The following is a 20,941-nucleotide window of genomic DNA, read 5'->3' as shown; positions in this document are numbered from 1 at the left end:
ATGAAGCAATGCCCACGGCAGGAGCGTTACCAGCCACCCCCTCCTCAGCCAGCTGTCACTGGCGCGTCCCCCAAAGGCTCCCGCGGCCTTTTCCCTTCTTCTGGCCAGGCTGGCTGTGCAAGGAAGGGGCTGCCGGGGGCCACGCCACTTCCCTTTGCGCCAGGGCAGGCGCTCGGCCATGGTTTAACAGGCAGTGAGAGTAATTCCTCTTTTTTAGGGAAGAAATTATCACAGCCACGCGCATAAATGCTTTGAAAAATACACAGGAATAAGTTGACAGTGTTTAAGGCTAAGCGGTTCACTGAACATGTGTGTGTTTTAAAAAATATATATAGAGAGAGATACATATATATATAGATAGATACATACATACATTTATATATATGTATGTATGTATGTGTGTTTTAAAATATATGTATGTATATATATATAGATACATATATATATCTATCTGTATATATATATCTTATACATATATATATATATACACGTATTTTATATGTATATATATGTATTTTTATATATATATATATTCATATATGTATACAGCACCATGTTGCTGACAACACACTGAGCACAGAGCAGATGAGCAGGAATGGTACCACAAGTATTTTCTTGACTTTAATTTCTATGAATTACAGATTGTTGACTATTTAAACAAACCCTTTAAAGCATCCCTTGCCTTTTTAAAGCCTCCCTACAAAATTTTAGCTGCTAACCCCATCTCCCCATTGGCCTGGGAGCCAACGCTTGCTTTTGAGGGTTCTAGGTGAAACTTCCCCCAGATGGAAGAGGGGAGCCCTGTGCAGAGCGCCAGAGGAGGGACGTGGGGGTGTCCCCTCCCAGCCAGGCTGAGCAGAGCCCTGGAGCCGGGGCTGGGCTGGTTCCATGCCAGGCTCTGGGACAAGGCGTGGGGCAGGTGTGGGCAGTGTGAGGCTGCTGGGTGCTTATCTGGAGCTGGGAGATCATGGCTGCACATCTGGGTTAACCCCTGTCTCCTGTTGTGCTGCCAGCCCAGCAGGAGCTGATAGCTCACCCACTGGTTATCTCTGCCTCCCAGCTCCTGTCCCCTCCCTCCCTCCCTCCTTCCATTGCCTGCACAATCCTCCCTTCACCTCCCCCTTCTGTTATTTTGCTTTCTTCAAGTAAAATATCCTTGATGGCCACAAGTATTTTGCAACCAGCAAAGGAAAAAGCATCCTTAAGGGGAAACCACCTGCAGGGTGAAGGCTTCAAGTAACTCTGTGCGCATTTATAGGTTCTGTAACCTATGGAAAGGGCTGAGAGGCTTCCAGTGCCACCTGCACCATGGTGGGATGGTCAATGTGCATCACTCCTGATTGACCCTGGTGGTGGGGACACCCTGGGTGCTGCTCTGCTGGGACAGGCTCCAGGGTTGTGTCCTCAGGTGGTGGCTTCATGCTGGCCATGCTGGAAGAAGCATCTTTCTTCCATCATCTTTTTCTCCTGAGCATCTGGACCTTGGTGCTGCTTGGCCACCAGAATGCAAATGCTGCCTTCTCTGCAAGAAAAGGCAGCAGACACTCACCTGCCTTTATGTTTTTTTTTTTTTTAAGTAATTTTTAAAAGCCTTTCCCATTCTTGTCTTCCAAAATTTAATTAATTACTCACCAAATGGCGATTTCTTTCTACAATCGTGTTGTTTTGCAAAGGATGATGTGCAATGCTCTGTGGATTCAAATATATGGGGAAAAAACCCCAACCCAACACAGGTTTTTTTCTGTTCATGCAAAACAGAAAAGAAAGCTGGGGAAAGCACCCTAAGGTCCTGGTTGCCCCTGGATGGAAGGGAAACAGCCTGGGTGCCATGGGTGGCATTGGCCTCAGCTGGGACAGTGCTCGGGACCATCTCTCATTTCTGGCACCACAAGGTCTGTAGGACAGGAGATTTTCTGGCAAATAGCACTTTCTTCACAAACTTGAGACAGATGCATTTAAAGGTGTTTTGTTGTCATGTGTTCCAGGAACTGAGTGACATTCAGGCTTCCAGTGGCAGGAAATTTCCCTTACAAGTGCATGGATGACACTGGGGAGTGAGAACAGCAGGACTTGACATTGAGATAAAATTGAATTAAAAACCAGAGAGAAGGTGGGAGGATTGCATATACCCAAAATGATGAAAGAAGGAACACAAAACCCCAAAATCACTCCAAATTCAGGCAGCTACTATTTTCCAGCTTCATTATCTGTTTTTAATTACAAAGCCACGTTGAGGGCAGCCTGGCACTGGGAACACAGCCGAGGCCAGGAGCAGGGACCTGCTTCATTAGAGGCATTCCCACATAATTGAATCAAAAATGCTCACGGAAACGGCAGCACCCAAACATTCCCACCCCGGCAGCCCATGAGAAAGCTCCTCCTTTTCGCTGTGACAGGCGAGGTGACAACAGGAGGGAGTAATTGATGGCTTCTGGGACTGCTCGGGCTGCCCTCCATCCCGGGGCTCATCCCTGACATTCCCAGCGCCGCACAAAGGCTGCAGCCGGCCCGTGGTGCCCAGGGGACACCGCGCTGTCACACGGAGATGAGCAGCGAGCAGCATCCTCTCTCTCCTCCCAGTCCTGTTTTTTTCTCTCTGGTCCTCCTGCCTCTCATTTCACCTTTGTACTCGCACTCCGGTTTTAAAAATTTTTTTATTTTCCATCGCAAAACTGGGATGGGAGAGGATGAGGATGCTTTGAGGCCACAGGGGCAGCAGCGGGGACGTGCACCACTGATGAGGATGCAGGAAACCTCCCGGGGTGGCTCCAGCACGCACTTTCAGACTTGTCCCCCCGGTAGACATTCCTTTTCCCCTGCTCTTGGAGCTATTCTCAGCCTCCCCGGTGACCTTTCCGGGGAACAATTCGCCATTGTGTTTTGGTGAAGCCCAGCCTCTATTTTTACACTCTGTTTTGCTGATGCGGGCACAGGGAATCCAGCAGGAAATGGGAGGGAGCGTCTGGAGCGGGTGAAGCCCCGGCGCTTTGATGTGAGCCCGGCCGGCAGCACCTGGGGGGCCCGGGGGCTCCTCTCCCGCCCATCCCTCGGCCAAATCCCGCATGGCACCAGCGAGATCCGGCCGTGCCGAGGTGGCAATGGGTGCTGCAGCAAAGGGATTTTGGCACAGGGGCCGGCAGAGCTGAGGTGGTGCCGCGCTCCTCAGGGCTGGCAGATTTCTGCTGGGCTGTGCAGCTCAAGGAGTGCTGGAAGGAAGGGAAGGAGGTGACTGCTTGGCTGGGCTAGAAGAGGTTTGAGGGCACACTCAAGGGTGTCAGGAAAGGCATGGCAGAGCATCCTGGCTGCACCTTGTGAAATAAGCCGGCAGGTATTTGTGTGAGGGGCCGCCAAGCCGTGCTCCTTCCTGATGTAGGACAAGGAGCTGGGCTTGTCGGGAGTGAATGGCTCCAAAAACACCAAGCATCCAGCCTAGAGAGGCTGGGGAAGCGTGCTGCCTGCACACCCTGCTCACCCCGTGTTTGTGGCAGGGAACAGCAGTGTCCCACTCCAGATGTACATCTGGGAAGATGGCCAAAGGCCAGGGAAGGGAAGGGAACGTGTCCAACCCTGCAGCTGTTCTGCTTCCACCACTGTCAGCACCTGCAGCACAGCCCCTGAGGCAGGACCCTGCTGCCAGGGCTTGCCCAGAGCCCACAGAAACCAGAGTGAAGCCATCCTGCATGTCTGAAGGGTCCAGCTGGGGTCTCACCTACGGCCTGTCCAAGGCTGCCTGGGGGATTGGGAGCCAGGGGATGCTTTCAGCAGCTGTCCCATCTCCAGAGCACTTTGCTGGCTGTGAAATATCCCTTCACACGCTGCTGTAGCTGAAACAAAACACATCCACACCGTCCCTGTTGTGTCTTGCCACCATCCAGCATTGCAGCACCACTGCTGTGAGCATCCAGCCTGCTCCATCCCCAGGAATGGCACTGGAAGGGGAGCTTGAGGCTGGCAGGGGTGTCCTGGATGGGGTCAGCAGTGTGCCACTGTGGATGCTGTGGGTGGGAAGCACCTGCTTCAGGTGGGGAAATCTCTGTGCTTGCCAGTGGTGCTGTTGGTGAGCTGGTGCCCTGTTCATGCTGGGCCAGGGTGAGGAACAAGCCTGGGTGAGGCGCCATCACTGAGGTGGGTTGGCAGTGACACATCAGCACAGCCACCTGTGTGACAGGGAGTGACAAACACACACCCCACAAATAGCTGTCCATGCTCAGGACAGGTGGGTGTGCACTGACCTGCTCAGGAATGCTCTTGCTCTGTAATGGTGCACAAACACAAACACTCCTTCCTGCACATCCCATTCCTGTGGGTGCATCCGTGGATGCACATTTGTGAGCAGTCCTAAACACACATTTGGATGGATGTGGACATGCAGTCCTGCACGTGTCCTCAAGCCACCTAAGCCCATGACATGCTCACACACGTGTCCCCCCTTGCACCCTGCCCTGCTTGTTGTCCCCACCAGACAAAACTCCAGGGTGGCTTTGCTTTTGGCTGCCATCAGCACAAATCACTCACAGGTTGATCCCTGCCTCATCCTTGCAAACCCTGAGCTGTTGTTTTTTTTTTTCCTTTCTGGGTCAGGTGGCACCAAACCACCCAAGGCAGTTATGGATGTTTTCTGGGGTATATCCAGGGTGGCAGGAAGGCTGAGCTGAGCCGGGGCAGCCGTTGCTCCTATCTCGGCTCTCTGCCCATCCCTGGGACCACCTTGCAGCTGGCTCCATGCTGCTCCGAGCTGCTCCCCTCTATCGCTGCGTGCAGGTGCCGCGGGATGGGGATAAGGCCCTACACCCATACAGAAGGCAGAAAGGCGGTGAGAGCGGGAGCGTGTCTGTCCCCTCCTGCGGGGACACTGTCACAGCACCACCGCCCTGCCCGCTGCTCCGCTCTCCAGCAGGAGCCCCCGGGGCTGTCCCGCTGCCCCGAGTGGGAGTCCCACCCGCGGGTCCCACCCGAGCCCTCACCGAGCCCGGGCGGGGTTGCGCTCCCCGGGCCGCCTCCTCCGGGCGGGCGCCTGCTTTGACCAGGCCTGGGGGAAGCCCCGCTCGCAGATAAACGGAACATCAATCGCACCGCAGCCCCGGCGCCTCCCGCCGCGGGGCCGGGCCGAGCCGCCCCGGAACCGGAGCAGAGCCGGAGCAGCTCCGAAGCGGAGCCGCGGCCGGGGTGGTTCCGAAGCGGAGCTGCAGCCGGAGCGGAACCGGGGCCGTTCCGAAGCCGAGCCGCGGCTGGAACAGAACCGAGGCGGTTCCGAAGCGCAGCAGAACCGCAGCAGATCCGGGGCGGTTCCGAAGCGGAGCAGAACAGCAGCAGAGCCGGGGCGGTTCCGAAGCGGAGCAGTACCTCAGCAGAACCGGGGCGGTTCCGAAGCGGAGCAGAACAGCAGCAGATCCGGGGCGGTTCCGAACCGCGGCGGTCCCTCCCTGCCGCCCCCGGCGCTGCCGCCAGAGGGCGCCGCCCCCCGCCCCGAGCGGCCCCGCGGGAGCGCCGCGCCCGCGCCGCGGTTTGCTCATAACGGGGTTTAATGTTCATCATGTTTTACAAATAAAGTGTGTTACAGACTGTCCTTTCCCATCCTCCCTTTCTCTGCTCCTCCCTTTCTCCATTCCTCCCTCTCCTTTTCCCCTCTTCACCCTCCACAGATCTTCCTGTGATGATCGCTGTGTTAAACCCGCTGTATCTGAACACTGCAGCGATTTTCCCGCAGAATTTTGTATTCTGGGGTAGAAAGGCAGAGAGACAGCTTGGGACAGCTGCTGTTCCCCCATCTCGGCCAGGCTCTGGGGGGGTCTCAGTGCTCTCTGCAGGTTCCCATTCCCTGGAATGTGAGGGCAGGGGGTTCTGTGCCTGTGGTCAGCAGCTCCCCGTTGGCTCTGCCAGAGGAGCACAGGCAGCCGAGTCTCCTGGGATTTCAGCAGAGGTGAGGGGACCTTGTGAAGACTCACACTCCCCAGTGGCTGTGCTGATGCCCTGCTAATTACTGAGTTCAAATTAATGCCCCGCCAGTCCTGGAAACAGCCTCTTCTCCTCAGTCCCAGGCAAAGGCATCTCCCAGGGGCCTTCACCTTTTGTCCTCAAAACCTGTTCAGGGATGGATCCAAGAGGAGCCTGTTCTGAGCTGCTGTGGCATATCGGCACTGTGGCATTGTTCAGCCCTTTCCCATCAATCCTGTCCCTCCTGCAGGAGCCCTGGATCCCTGTCCCCATCTCAGGGTGCTCAGAGTGTCTGCAGCAGCATCCTGAAGGGGCCAGCAGCCTCCAAAGCTTCAGGAATGGGTTAAGGTTCCCAAAAAGCTCTTCTAACTTCATTATACCCTGAGAAATGCCTTTTTCAAGTCTCTCACTTGAAATCCCTCTGGCCTTTCCATGTCCCTCCCGTTCCCTTTCCCAGCTGCAGAAGTCACTGCTCTGAGGAGACGAGGACAATTTCCCCCTCTCCTCCATTACCTGCATCTGTTTGCTTGGTTGGCAGCCAGAAAAGTGACTTCATGCATTCAATCTTTTTTCCCCCTGCCCTTTATTTTTCATTTTATTTTCCTGCTAGCCCAAGGCTCCCGCCCGTTGTAGAGTCCAGGGGGAAGCATTCCGGCCAAATCCTACCCTTGTGTTATGGTAATCGCGGCTGCCACCCAGCAGATGCAGCTCGCTGAAATGAAAAGGCTGTTTAACAGGCAGGGAGAAGGAGAGGGGAGCTTTTGTGTGGCACTCGCCAGGGTTGGAGTACACTTGTAAAGCAACAACTGGAGCTCGTTGAAAAGAAGTGGAGGTTATTAGGTTCATTTCACTTACTGCCGATGGCTCCGTTATTTTTTTCCCCTTCACATTCCAGGTTTTTGCCCTGGTTCTGAGAGGGAAGAGGAGAGAGATGCACCTGAAAACCTGCTGCCTCTGCTGCTGACCGTGGAAATAGGGCTGGTGCCTGCTGGTAGGGCTCTGCTTGATGCTCAAAGTTCAAGGATGTTTAGGATGGTTTCCAGTATTGGGGATGCTCCTCCCTCTGCCCAGGGCCTTTTCTTTTTCCCAATGAGGATGTGGGGATGAAGGAAATCACCTTCCTCAGGTGATGCTGAGCAGGGGTGCCCTACTGAATGCAGGCTCTTCTCTACCCCTTGGGGACCTGGACAGTCATGCAGGGTCATCCTGCTCATGGCACCTGGCCTTTCCTGGTGCTCCTCTAGGTTCCAGGATGCTTGGTCCTGCCTGTTGTGAGACAGCAAAGTTAAGAAGACTCAAGAGCACATTAATTGTGCTGGGAGATACCAAACACAGGGCTTGTCAGCAGCAAAGGTGGTCCAGAATTTGTCAGAGCTTGGACAGCAATAGGTGGCTGATGGGGAGGAAAAAATTCAAGTGACTGCGGAAGCTGGGATGGTATAAACTGCATCCTTGGGAGTTATAGTCTTGTTTTGGATGGGAGAATGACAGAAAGTAGTGCCATGGGGTTTTTATCTTCCCCTAGGTAAGTGGGGACAAGAAAATTATTAGATGGGTTGGATTTCTGTCCCTGGTTCCCTCTACCTACCTATCCACCCTTCTGTCTCAATGCATCTTTCACCAGCCCTCTTTGCTCTGAGAAACAGCAGTGATCCCTTCAGATGCCAGCAATAAAATCAATACATTCCCTCTCCAATTCAGGTAGCTGTCCATAAATCCTCCCAGATTCAGGCTGGTCTCCAAGGACCCCCACATCAGCTGGGAACCTATTTAATCAGCTGAGATGATCTGTGCTGTCTGTTGCCCAAGGCCCTTTGCACTCTTTGTCTGCTCGCTGAATGATGCTCAGTTCCCGAGGGTTCAGCCAGCCTGGCCCATTCTGTGTGACAAGGCTCAGGTGAAAAATGCCTGGAGCTGGCAGTGCCCAGGCTGCTGAGAGGAGTCCCAGCCCCTCTGCCAAGGCTTTATCACCACCACATCTCCCCCTGCTTGGCTCTCTGCAAAGCTCCATAAACCCACACCAGCGTGAAGAGCACCCAGCCTGGTGCCAGGGCAAGAGAATTATGGCTCTTTTTGGGAGGGCTTGGCAAGGGGTGTATGAAACCACAGCCTCCACCTCCTGGAGCTGCAGGCTTGATTTTCAGCATATTTTAGTGGCTGGGAATCAGTTCCATGCAGCAGCTTTGTGGAGGGACTCCTGGAAGAGGTTTTCCATGCTGGTCTACCCCTTGGAAACACAGAACTCAGCATTGCTTAGGATATGGCCTCCAGGAAACAAATCTAAAGCTGGCCCAAAGCTGCAGGACTCTTGGATCGGTTTCCAACCAGGGAAAGGCTGCAGCGCCACCTTTAATAGCTGAGATTCTCTCCCAGGCTGTGTGGAAGTTGTGCTGGAGATGCTTCCCCTGCTCTCCAACAGCCTCCAAGCATCACAGACCTGATCCTGCCAGGTGCCTGCCCCAACCCCATCCAGCCCTGGCCCAAGGGGTCAGTGTTTCCAAAGGCTTCTGCACTCCATAAATCACAATTTAGCACGGACCACCATCAAGACAGACAAAGTAACCTAATCTGCCCCCATATTAGGGTGCTGGAAAACAATAATCCAAGAAGGAAACACATTATCTGGCCTTGTTACTTTACAAAGTAATTTAAATTAATTTTTCCCTAGAGTGGTTAGGGAGCACTGCAACTTGCCCTTGTCTATTCTCTCCAGCTAATGAAGCTTTACCAGAGGCTGCTCGTGAATTCCTATTAAGACCTCATCTTAGAGGTTACAGGGCAAAGCAATTTCTGCTCCTGGGAAAAATGCCTATGAATTTGTAATTGTAAGTCCATGTTTGATAGGGATTAGCATCTGAAAGGGGTAGAGTGGTGGGTAGCAGAGAAAACATTATTTCAATTATCTGAAGAAAAGCAATTTAACATCTGATTATAGTTTACACTTTTAATTTTCTCCTATTTCTCCTCTATTTTTTCCTAATTTTCTGGCATCTGAGGTAATTATTTCCTGAAACTTTCCAACTTCACCAGACCAGCCATCTTTCCATTCTCCTCCTTTCATCCATCATAGTTAAGATTCACATGTACATGGTTGCTGAGGTGAGTTTTTCCCTTTCCCTTCTCTCCAGATTCACTGAATTTGGGGCTGATGTAGAGGATGCTGTATCAAATCATACTGAAATGGGACATGATATTTCTCTTCATGCCAAGGAGGTGCAAGATGGGGAAGAGGAGGCTTTACTCCACATCCAGGCTCACATCAGGCTTGTGCCCAGCAGCTTGACACAGTGCCAGCGCCCGACTCTCCTAGGCAGAGCCCCAATGCCTGAAGATCCTCTCTGTGCTCAGAAATCACTTCCAATTCCCTCTTTTCCTTAGCCTGGAGCTCAGCTGTGCTCCATCTATTTTCTCGTGGCTTCTTGGTCCCCTATTTCCTAATGACGATGCAATCAGTTTTCAGGCAGGAGATTCCTCCTGAGGAGGCTTGTTGTTATTTAAGGGAGCTCATGAAATCCATCCTTAATGAAAGGACAGGAGAAAACCCTTCCACCAAGTTACACTGAAGCCTGAGATTATCATTTTTATGGGCTCCCAATCTTTCCTGCCTCATGTCTTATCAGCAAATGCAGCTGGAGGCTTCAAAAACCCTCCCAGCTTGCTGCTGATTTTATGGGATGAAGATTAGAGATGATCGGATAGCGAATTATTCATTCCATTCGATATCCCTGGGCAGGAGGGAATATCCAGAGCAAAGTCAGCTCCTTTCTCCCTCTCTGAGCGTTGGGAACCTTCCTATCTGCCACTCCAGCAGCGCAGCAGCGCTTCCCCCCCATGCTCAGAGGTGATTAGGGGTGCAGAATTCCCTCTGAGCAGATGGAGCAGCCAGGGGGAATCACAGAGGCAGTAAGGCAGAGCAGAGGCAGGTGCGGTTTCTTCTTGCTGCAGGGGTTTTTGGTTTGATTCCTCCCGGCCCTCCCAGGCAGGGTGGATCATGTGGGTGTTTTCTCAGCCTGATTTTCCAAGGTTCTGGGGCCTGAGGCTGATGTGAAGGGGCTGTCAGAGCCCTGGCAGCTCCTGATGGCAGGGACAGAGGAGCAGGGAGCTCAGGGGGGACAGTGGAGAGACCCCATATCTGCCATTGGATGGAGGAGCAGCAGCATCAGGCCCCTGCACAGGGAGTGGAGGGAGTGAATGCTGCCCAGAGATCCATCCCAAAATCAAATGGGGTAAAAAACATCACCCAGAATGTCCCATGAAACACCCACGGGCCACAGTGGGGCTGCTGAGCCAGCCTTAAGGGCAAGGGAAGGCCATGGATGCCTTTGCCAAGCCATTGACACTGGGGTGTTCAACATAAATAAGAAAATACACATAAATAAGAAAATGCATGGCAGTTTGAAGGCATTTTTAAAGAGGAGAAGCCGGGTACAGAGCTGTGATAGATGAAAACCCAGAGCAGGAGCTGCTTTTCACTGCTGCCTTTTACCCACAGTGGCACACTGAGCCAAGAAAATGCCCTTTCCACAGTGGCTGTAGCTCCTGCTTCTCTCCTGGCAGCATTCAGAGCAGGCAGGATTTGAAAGAACAGTGTCAATGGGAAATGGGAGATCCCTGGCACAAGCAGAGAATATTTGGATGGTAGATGTCAAGAGAAACAAGAAATTTTACATTTGATTGGTGTTTGGTGTTTGGGTTTTTGGTTTTTTTTTTGGTTTTCTTTTTTTTTTTTTCTTTTTTTTTTTTTTTGTGTGTGTGTGTTTTTTTTTATGTTTCATAGCAGCTATTGAAATGTAATAAATTTATAATTACATTTCTATGAAAAACCACAATCTTCTTTAGGGAATGTTCAGGTTTGCTGTCCTATAGTATTTTTTTATTTTTATGACTTTGTCTGGGAGACAGGGAGGAAATGGAGAGGATGAAAGAGGGAAGGAAGGAGGGAGGAAGGAAGGAAGTGAAGGAGGTGAAGAAGAAAGAAAACAATTTCCATTAAAACACAGAGTCCCACAATGTTTTTCAAAGAGGCATCTGTGCTTTGAGATATATCACCCAGGAACTTTGCTTTGAGCAAATATTAATTTTTCCTAAAAGTTATGTATTTTTTAGGGGAAATAATCATCAATTTTCGGAGTATATGAGTGTAAAGCCTGAAATTCCAATCCCTGCGTTGTGTAAAATCTGTTTTACAGGCCACTGCTCACGTGGGCCCTTGAAAGAGCAATGAGCTGGCTCTGGCTCCACTTGGCTTTGCCCAAATGCTGCCAGGGGGATTTGTCCTTCCGTGCCTCAGTTTCCCTCAGCTCTAAAATGGACCTGTAGGGCTTTGCCTCACCATGGCTGGGTTTTGCTGGAGACTTAAATGAGAGAGACAGCACGATTTCCATCAGCCAGCAGCAGAAACACACAGTTATTTATCATTGCAGTTTCCAAGCCACAGCCAGGATGCCAAAAGGAAAACCTGGCTGGCAAATAATTTGTTGAAATGTCAGTCTTTGACCCTGCAAGGAGGCTGCTACAGTGACCTGCAGCTTCTCATGCCCCCAGGCCAGACTCAGGGACTTGTAACCAAGGAGGTGCCAGGGGAGCTTTGTCACAGAGGAACCTTCCTTCCTAATGGCTAAACGTGTTTTGGGAGCTTTGAGATAAGCACTGAGTGATTCCCTGGCCTCATCAGTGAGACAAAAATCATTGACTTGTCTTAAATGTCATATAAATGTGGGGAACATGCAATTGGTAAAGTATTATTGGCTCCTCAGGATGGACCTGATAGCAAGACCACTGTATGAAAGGCACGGACCCCTGCCTTAATCCCAAGGCCTGGCCTGTCATCTCCTGTCACCATAGCACTTGGATGGATCCTTGAGACCTCCCTGTCTTTGGGAAATCACCCCAGGCCCCTGGAGCTGTGCTCTGCAGAGCCCTGGGGTGATTACACAACCCAGAGTATGGAGGAGGAACCCGAGGAGCCAGCCCCAGGCGTGGCAGGGAGTGGACAGCAGCAGCAGAATGTCCCAGACCTTGAATTTCCCGGGGCCAGCAGCAGGACCAGCTCCTCCAGGACTTCTGATCTGCTGATAAAGCCTTCTGCTCCAAACAGCCAGGCTGCTTTTGCTGGGCTTTTGCAGAGAAAAGCAAGAGGCAGGCAGCAAAGATGGAGAGCTCTGCACGCTTTCCTACCCAGGTCTTGGGGAACCCAAAGTTCACTCTCATTTTGACTCATTCACAAGCCATTCCTTTTCCTCTGTGACATGATCAGATGGTTTTACAGGGCCTAATAATGGGCCCTTGTTGTGACACTTCCTTGCTGGAGTGGAAAGTCCCTGCCCCACTGATTTTGCAAGCAAAAATTAGTGGGGCTGGCAGTGGGGTTATCCCACACTGCAGCTGGGCCTGACCATGGAAAGGAATTTGGGAGAGAGTTGGGAACTGGCCTTCAATCTTGTACAGCTCAAAGTCAGATCTGCTTTGTCTTCAGGATAAATGGTATTATTGTAAATACAGGGTAAAGAGTTGAGGTGAAGAAGGGCAATCCACTTCCAGTGGGTGAGCTTTCCGAGGGTGCTGCACATTCCTGAACATGGGTCCCAGCGGATAAAGTGTTATTTGGAGCACCCAGGCAGGGTCCCTGGGGTGGAAATCAACAGACCCAAAGGCCTGGGACTCAGATGCTGCTGTGGGGTTTCAAAGATGCTGTGACACCTCGCAAGAAGTGTGACAATGGAATCCTTGGCTCACAACTTAATAATTTCCTTCAGGAGCAACTGAAGTTTCTCATCTGTGAAGCCAAATATTTTTTATTCTTCCAGTGGAGTGGGTTTGCCAGTCATCCAAACCTGACATGGGCTGGGAAACTGCTTAACTCGGGACCTGCAACTTTCTCTGCCCTGCAGCATTTGTGCAGCTTTTGTGAAGGACAAGCCTTGAGGCCTGCTGCAGCTCTTTGGCTGTTTCTACCTCTTCTGGTATTGAAGAAATTTTGGGGCCAGCCCTGATAACACAATAAAATGAAGGCTGCTCTGTTTAATAGTGTCCCCATTAAACAAGGTGTGGGAGGTGAGAGGCAGCACCCAGCATGGAGTCTGGTCTATGAATTGGGTGTTTTAGAGTCACAAATGTGTTTTGCTGGGTTATTAGTGACACCTGTTGAAAAGAAAAAGCAGGGAGGTGAGTGGGGATCCCACAGGGTGGGAAAGGGTGTCAGAGCTGGGGCATTGCTGAGCTGTTCGTGCAGGGGCATTGCCCGGTTCTCCTCCTGTGGGGAGGGGAATGGGGGACACCACGCTCCTCTTCACTGGGGAACAGTTTTACCTACCTGGGTCTCGTTTTTTCCCTCCTGGGCCGATGCAAATATTTTGTGCCTGAGTTGCCTCCCACGCCCCACCTAAGGGGACTGTCAGGTTCAAGTCACCGCGCCCCGAATTCCCCTGCGGCTGCGGCGGGACAGGGCGAAGAGGCGCCTCCTTCCCGCAGCAGGATTTGAATAACCAGGTGAGAGCATCGGCCTTCCTCCTCGGGGCGTTTGATAATTGACCAGGCGCTCATTCCTGCGGCAGGGCTCTGTGCCCGGCTCTCCGTGCCCGGCTCTCCCTTCCCAGCTCTGCCTGCCCGCCTCTCCTTGCCCGGCTTCGTACCCGTGCCTTGCTCTGTGCCTGGGTCTCCTGCTCTGCTCTCCCTGCCCTGCTCTGCCTTCCCGGCTCTTTGTGCCCGGCTCTCCGTGCCCTGCTCTCCGTGCCCTGCTGTCCCTGCCCTGCTCTCCCTGCTCAGCTCTCCCTGCCCTGCTCCGTGCCCGTCTCTCCCTGCACAGCCCGGCCCCGCTGCCACCATGCCCACCCGCTGCCTGCTGCTCCTGGGGCTGCTCCTGCAGCTGCCAGCCGCCTTCTGCCAGCAAGGTAAGGGCCCGACGTCCCGGGAAACAGAGGCAGGGAAAGGCAGCGAGCTCCCGGCAGGTGGGAGCTGCTTGTGGGGGACAAGGGACAACAGTGCTAGGGGAGGGAAAATTCATCCCTGCGTCTTGGGGAGGGAAAATTCATCCCTGCTCCTGCTCCTGGATGGGTGGGTGTTCGTGGGGTTTTGCTGGAGCTGGGATATAGAGACTCCCTACCTGTTTTGCAGAACTGCCACCTGAGGTTTATCTGAGGTGCTTGCACAGAGATAAACTGCTCTGCTTTACCTCTGGCGGGACTGTGCGCTGAGATGAGCAATATGTTTTCTTAAGGCTTTTTTTTCTTTCTTTCTTTTTTCTCACTCTTATCCTTGAGCAAGTGTTGTTCTGGGTTGCTCCCTGAGCTCTCTGATCCTCCTGTTAATCTGTAATTTTGATCATTGCTGAGGAGAGGGAGCAAATATTTTCCTCAGCAAATTGACCTCCTCTTCTCTTCCCAAAGACTTAACAGAGAAACTTCCTGTGCTAGGGTATTATTTTTAGGAAAATCACGAAGGGCTTCTCTAGTGCTAGGAATGATGAGGAGTAATTAAAACTCATCTGGTGCTGCCAAAGTCCCGGAAAATTCTCTCCCTTTTTCTCCTCCTGATGCCCCAGCCCTGACCGCTCTTCCTGTGTTTGTTTACCAGCTTGCCGACAATTGAACAGACTGGAGTGTCCATTGTCAGCAGGGTTGAAAGTTTTGCTTGGAAAGAGTAAAGAAAAAAAAATCCTTTAATGAGGATTCAGATCCTGGCACAGCTTCCTTAGACAGCAGAAAAGACAGGCCAGCCAAAGCTTTCCAAACACTCAGAGAAGATGCATTAAAAAGCAGGTCTGTGTCTTCAAATTAGCTGTTGAGTGTGGAAATGGAATTGCAACAAGTGCACAGGTTTATTTTGGCACCGGCACTTCCCTTGGTCTGGTTTGTAGCTGCAGATGTGAGGAGACACATCTGCCAGGGCTGCATATTCCACACTGCTTAGCTTGGCTTCAGAGATCGTGTTTGTGGGGGAAAACCCCATCATTACCACGGGGAAACACAGAGAGGAGGTGGCAGAGCCCGAGGGACAGGCTGGCCCAGGAGGGGCACCCCGGGTGAGGCATTTTTCCGGGAACACAGCCCTGTTTCCACAGGTGAGACTCATCCTTTCAGCCATCCCTCCCGGCAGGGCAGCAAGGTGTGCTGCTGGTGGGACTGCGGCCAGGCAGTGCCCCCGAGGGAGGGCTGGGACCCGAACATTTACTCCCTGAATAGATCCTATCAAGCTCTTGCTCCTGCCTGATCCCCATTCCTCCTTTGTTATGCCCGTGCAAGTTTCCCAGTGGGTACTTCAGCCCAATGCATTTGCCATTCCCCTACCATCCTTATCTCACTCTGCAGCCAGGCCCTACATGATCTCTGGAAGCCAGAAACCCTTGATTTTGGTTTGGTGTTTTCACTCTTGGCTTTGGATGCTCTGGAATCTGGTGGAAGCAGCCACAGGAGTGAGATTTCACTGGCAAAACCATCCAGTACCTCCTGAGCATTGCTCCAAGGAGGTCTGCTACCACTTTTCTTCCCCTCTCCTTTCCTGGGAGATCACGAGATGCAAATTTGGCAGTTTAAGTCATTGCTGACTTCATTCCCTGGCTGCCCTTGAGCTCCCTTAACCCCAGCAAGCAGGAACCTCACAAAGGGCTGGACCTGACCATCCCTCCACCCCCGCCAGGCTTAGGCTGGAAACCCTGGGTCTGGCAGGAAAAATAAACCACAACTAATAAAAAAATGTGGCCAGCAGCCAAGGGCAGAGTGAGGGAGGATGTAGAGTGAGCCAAAATTAAGCCAGCAGGCAATAGGTGTGTTTGGGGCTGCACTCACAGGCATGGTGGGCAGCAGGGCAGGAGCATCTTTGTCCACCAGGTAGGACAGGAGGGGACTGACCCCTGCTCTTCCCCACTGTCACCACCCCTGGCAGCCTGCTGATCCAGTGGTATTTCAGTGGAAACACGCTGATACAAGAGGGAATTTCTGTCTGAGCTCCTCCTGCTTTAGTTTCTGCCCTGGGACCTTGCAGAAACACAACAAATGTCTCTGTGGGGAGAGGGGAATGAGAGATGCTACTCAGGGCTGTTCTCACAGCCCCTTGCCCAGCAGTGCTACTGCTCTCCAGACTGGCACTGCTGGTGACTCAGCTGGCCAGGCTGATTGCACTCCCAAGAGGAAAAAAAAAAGCTGTGTTTTGGGGGTTGAGGTTTGCTGTTGTTTTATTTTTTATTTTTAATTTAAAAGTCTCTTGTAGTAAAGACTCCAGGAGCTGGGGATGCTACCAAAGGACAGTCTCCCTCCCCAAAATCAGAGGGAGGAGAGGAGAGCTGTTAGCAGCAGAGCCAGCGTGAAGCTGGCTGTGGGTTATGAGTTGGCACGTGTGGAGCACGCAGCCTGCTCTTACTACTGCTAGTAAAGATTATTTTCTGCTTATAGCAGAGGTTGTCTCCTGTGAGAGAGAGGAAGTGCTCAGTGTAGAGTTCCTGAGGGAGACTGAAGCATCCACTGCTCATCCTGGGGCAGCTGAGCCTTGCAGTGTCCCTGGCTGGCTCTGAGTGTCCTGAGGCTGCTGCTGGGGCTGGCAGGTGTCACCCTGCACCTGCCCCTGCAGAGGGACCAGGGCATGTGCAGGGGTTGCTGCTTTGATCAGCAGGTGAGGAAAAGCTGGGGCTGAGGAAATGGTAATTAAATCTCAAAGGCTGTGTGGACAAGGTGTGCTTTAGTGCTGATGTGATGGCACTTAAAGATGAGTTTGACTACCTTCAATGCTCCATTGTCCAAAATCCAGTGGGAGGCAAGGAGCAGCCATCCCAGCAAGGGCTGGGACAAGGTTTCCTCCTCTCACTGCCTGCCCTTGCATCCTGCCCACATCCAGGAATGTGTCTCACAGCCTTCCCACCCATGGCTGGATTCCTGCTTAGGTCTGGATAGAGAAGAATGAACCTGTCAGTCTGTTCCATCCCTGGGGTAAAAATGGGGCCATCCCAGCCAGCTCCCAGACCCCCACTCTCCACCCCAATGCTGCCTGGGCCTCCGCCAGCCCCTCCTTTTCCTTGTGCTGAGGTTATTCCTCTGAATGCCTCAGCCTTCCATTTCTGTCATGAATCATTTGCTGCTCTAGAAATTTGTTAGATGGTGCATTTTACCAAAATTCACAATGACAACTTTTTGCTGTGGGAGTAGCAACCAAACCTTACACTCTCCCTATTATGGAGTCCTTATTTTACTGGTCAGTATTTGGAAAATATCCCAGGAATGGTGTCTGTGGCATCTGGGGACAGAGAATAAGCAGTTTGCTGAAACCTTTCTGCCTTCCTTTGGCAAACATTCTCCTTCTCTCCCTTCCTCCATGTCCCCCAGGCTTTTCTCCCCCTGCACAGGGTCACCAGCCCCCCAAGGTGCGTGTTTATATATTTGTATGTGGATGTCAGTGTATATGAGACCCCAGAGCTGCCAGGCACCACACTCCACATGCAAACACCAGTGAAAACTCTGTTAATTGTACTTTATTTCATTGCTATCACCCAGGTGAGCCTGCCTGAACCCACAGCAACGTTCTGCTCAGATTTCCAGGATCAAGCTCTCATCTGGAGGTTGCTGAAGCTTCATGGGAGGAGCTGGGCAGATGAGGCTGAGGATGAATGTCTAACCCTGTCCTGTTCTCTCCCTGCAGCCCGGGGCAGCCTCCAGCCGTGGTCACAGGGCGTCATCGCAGTGGTTGTGTTCCTAGTCCTGGTGGCCATCGCTTTTGTGGTCAACAGGTTCTGGTGTAAGGACAAAGTGTAAGTGTGGGAGGTGGCTCTGAGCTGGGCTGAGCTGCACGTGTCCCTTCCAGCAGCCTCTGTGCTGTGCCAGCACTGGGAACACTGTGCTTGCTGTGCTGGAGATGGGCTGGGAGAGCAAAGACTCCCTGTCCTCATCTCCCTGTCCTTGCATCCCTGTCCTGGTCTCTGATCCCTGTTACTGATTGCCAGGTGGGAGCTTGCACCGTAAAAATGCTGCCATGAGGAAAGAAAGCACTGGGCTGGGAATGGCAAAGCTGTGGCATCGTGGCTGGATCACATGGGAATGTGTTCAGGGACCTGGCCCAGCCTGGTTTTCTGTGGCTTTTGGGTTTGCAGCTCCCATGTGCCTTATATCCATGGGATAACAAGCCTGAGCCAGCCTTTTTTTTTGCAAAGCAGACAGAGCCAAGTTGTGAGAACACACTGAGAGGAGCTGGGGGAAAAGGGAGGTAGTGGCACTGGTAGTACCTCCACCTGGAGCCCATGGCACAGGCAAATGTGGTGTCTTTCTTCATCTGAAAAAGGCTCTGTGGTATGGGTTAACTCCTGCCTTGGCCAAGCAGTCACAGGCTGCTGCTCCTGCTCGGTGAGCAAGGCCAGCTGGCTAAGTGGTAGTAATCTGATCTTGAACCTGAGCCCAAAGGCAACAGGGGATGAAGAACAAAAGCACCCACATATGTTTCCTGGTCCCTCTGCACTGGTGGGTTTGCTTTAGGCTGGAATCTTCTTGCTCCTGTATGTTCCTGCAGCCTCTCCAGGCTGGGGAGGTGGGCAGCTGGTTTACACTCTGAGCATCAGCAGGTTAGCTTTAGCCCCAGAGATGTTTTAAGCAGACCCCTTTGGGATGCATTCTGGGCCAATGCATGATACAACGTGTGTGTATATATATATATATATTTATATGGTCTGATTTGCCACTGTGGTCTTTGTTTCCAAAGAGGAACCTTTGTCCTCACACTGAAGGAACCCTCAGCCCATGAAGTGGCAGGCAGGGGTGGTGTTTCCCACTGCTGCCTGTGGCTGGCTGCCTTCTCCCAGCCTGGAGGCAGAGGATGCTGAGGAGGGCTTGAGGAGGGAAGGTGCCTTGTTTTAATTAATCTGGCCTTTCTTCAGAAGAGCAGCAGCAAGGCTCGGCAGCCTGGAGCCCTGCCAGCTCTGTGCTGTCACTGTGACAGCAGCTATCAGCTCGAGCCACTGCCTGTTTGTGCCAGGCTGTTCCTTGGAAAAGCCTCTTGAATTGCTGTTGGGCAAGGGCTGGAGGAGGCAGGGCCGTGCAGGTAGGGTGGACCTGCACCCACCCTCTGCTGCTAAATCCCCCAGTGCTGCTCAGGCTACAGCTCACTCCAGAGCTTTTGGAGTCGGGCTCCAAACACCCCATCCCTGCCCAGTGGATCCTTCTGCAAGCCATCCAGGCTCACTGTTGAGAGAGAGCAGCTCAGCTTTGCTCTCAAGGATGTGCACAAGGACAGCCTTCCTGCTCCAGGCCTGAGGCACCAGCGGAGCCCTGACTGCTCTCTCTGTGCCCATCGAGATCCACAGGGACTGTTTTGTAACAGATTACACAGAAGTAGACTGGAAAAACCAGTCAGCAGGAGGAAACAATCCCAGGTATTGACAATGAGTCCTGCTGACTGCCAGCACGGTGCTGGGAGTCACTGCTGCAGAGACAGGGCTGGCACTTGGCACAGCCTCTGCCAGCCTGCAGGGAGGGTGTTCCTCCTTGTCCTTCTGCTGGGAAGGAGGCTGAGCAGGGTGTGTGAGGACAGAATCACATCCAGGTCGTTTATTGTCTCTGTGGTGTCACCAGCAGTAAGGGACTGCTCCCCTGCATGGCTCCTTTGCTGCTCCTGCAAACTCCCTCTTCCCTCCCTGCAGGGAAAGTGCTGAGAACGTGGTGAGTGTGGAGGACAAGCCAGATGCTGTCACGTCCAATGGCCATGAGGGGAGATACGTATCAGCTGCAGCTGACTTCAGGTGAAGGACCTGCTAAGACTTCTTCCCCTTGGCTCCCAGGCTCTGCTCTGTTCCCCTGGGGACAGCTCAGACATGCAGAGCTGTGGTCTCACCCACTCAGGGTCCTACACGTCCCATACACCTGTTTCTGGGGCTTTTAACCTTTCCAGGGGCTAAGCCCAAGGCAGTGAGGGAGTATCCCCTTCTCCCTCATCTCTCCCTATCCCTGCATCTGAGCCCCACAATCCATCCAGCACCTCACAACCTGCTACGCCACATTTTTCTTGTGCTACATCACAGCTTTCCAACAGAGGAAACCACCAAAAGTGACCACCAGTCACCACATGGATGGTGACAGCCAAAACAGCCCTCACTAACAATTAGAGCAGTTCCCACCCCACACTTGGCTCTGATCCTTTCAGGGTGACCCCTCCTGTGGTCCCCATCTCACCCCTCACTCAGAGCACAGCTGGCACCAGCAGGGTGAGGACATCAGTGGGGCTTTGGGGATGCTGGTGTTGGGATTGAGCTCAGCATTGCACTTGTCCCTCTTGGTGCAGGTCCAAAGAGAACCAGCATGCCTACGAGAACACTGTGGAGCCTGAGGAGAAGGTGATCACCACAGCCATGTAGCAGCACCCACCACCCTCCTCTGCCCTCAATCCACTCCCGCTGCTGTGATGGGCATTTCCACAGAGACCCTCTGCACTGGCACCCCTGGGACTGAGGGGCCCTGGCCTCTCCACAGCACCACCACCTCCTGATCTTCTCCTTTTCCACCTGTGGGACATGCTCTTGTCCCCCTTGGGCTGGTGTCCACCTGGGCATCAGTCCTCAGGACAGGTCTGGAGGTGCCACCTCTCCTGCCTGGTGGTCACCCCGCGAGGTTGTCCCAAGTCCCAGGAGGGTGTTGACCTGTTCAAGACACAGAGGGGATCCTGCTGAATGCCTGGGACATCCCCACACTCCCAGCTGTCCTCCAGGGAGCTGCTGAAGGACAATCTGCTCTTTTCTCCCCAGTTCACCCTCCTTTTTATGACCTACACCATGCATTTTAATGTCAGAACAAACCTCCCCCTCTGTACATATCTTCCCGGTGAGCAATAAAGAGAATTGTTGCCTATGACAGCAAAGAGGGTCGTTCTGCTAATCAGCCAAAGGACTTTCTGGCATCCCACAGCTCTCCCAGCCTTCAGGCAGTTGGGAGAATGAAGGACATCAGGGAATGCTCAGCATTTGGACTGCCCCAGAGCCTCAAAGGGATTTACAGGGCAGTGAGAGCATCATTCCCCTCTGTTTGCCAGGTGGGGTTACTGAGCC

At 52.6% G+C, this 20,941-nt stretch overlaps 1 protein-coding gene across 1 annotated transcript; it reads left to right on the top strand.

Moving 5' to 3' along the window:
* Positions 1-13,488: 13,488 nt before the first annotated feature.
* Positions 13,489-20,754, top strand: PDZK1IP1 (PDZK1 interacting protein 1). The gene is made up of 4 exons (XM_059478485.1): positions 13,489-13,823; positions 17,557-17,665; positions 19,544-19,642; positions 20,182-20,754. The coding sequence occupies exons 1-4, from the start codon at positions 13,757-13,759 to the stop codon at positions 20,252-20,254; spliced, it is 348 nt and encodes a 115-aa protein (XP_059334468.1). The 5' UTR covers positions 13,489-13,756; the 3' UTR covers positions 20,255-20,754.
* The last annotated feature ends 187 nt before the right edge of the window (positions 20,755-20,941 follow it).

Source organism: Ammospiza nelsoni, chromosome 9, assembly GCF_027579445.1.
Source record: "Ammospiza nelsoni isolate bAmmNel1 chromosome 9, bAmmNel1.pri, whole genome shotgun sequence".
NCBI lineage: Eukaryota > Metazoa > Chordata > Aves > Passeriformes > Passerellidae > Ammospiza > Ammospiza nelsoni.
This window is presented reverse-complemented; position numbering and strand designations above follow the sequence as displayed.

Excerpts from the sequence above, each read along its gene's own strand:
- PDZK1IP1 (XM_059478485.1), top strand. The coding sequence starts at position 13,757 with ATGCCCACCCGCTGCCTGCTGCTCCTGGGGCTGCTCCTGCAGCTGCCA. Across the intron at positions 13,824-17,556 it reads AGCCGCCTTCTGCCAGCAAG|CCCGGGGCAGCCTCCAGCCG; the intron begins GTAAGGGCCCGA and ends CTCTCCCTGCAG. Across the intron at positions 19,643-20,181 it reads TCAGCTGCAGCTGACTTCAG|GTCCAAAGAGAACCAGCATG; the intron begins GTGAAGGACCTG and ends CTCTTGGTGCAG.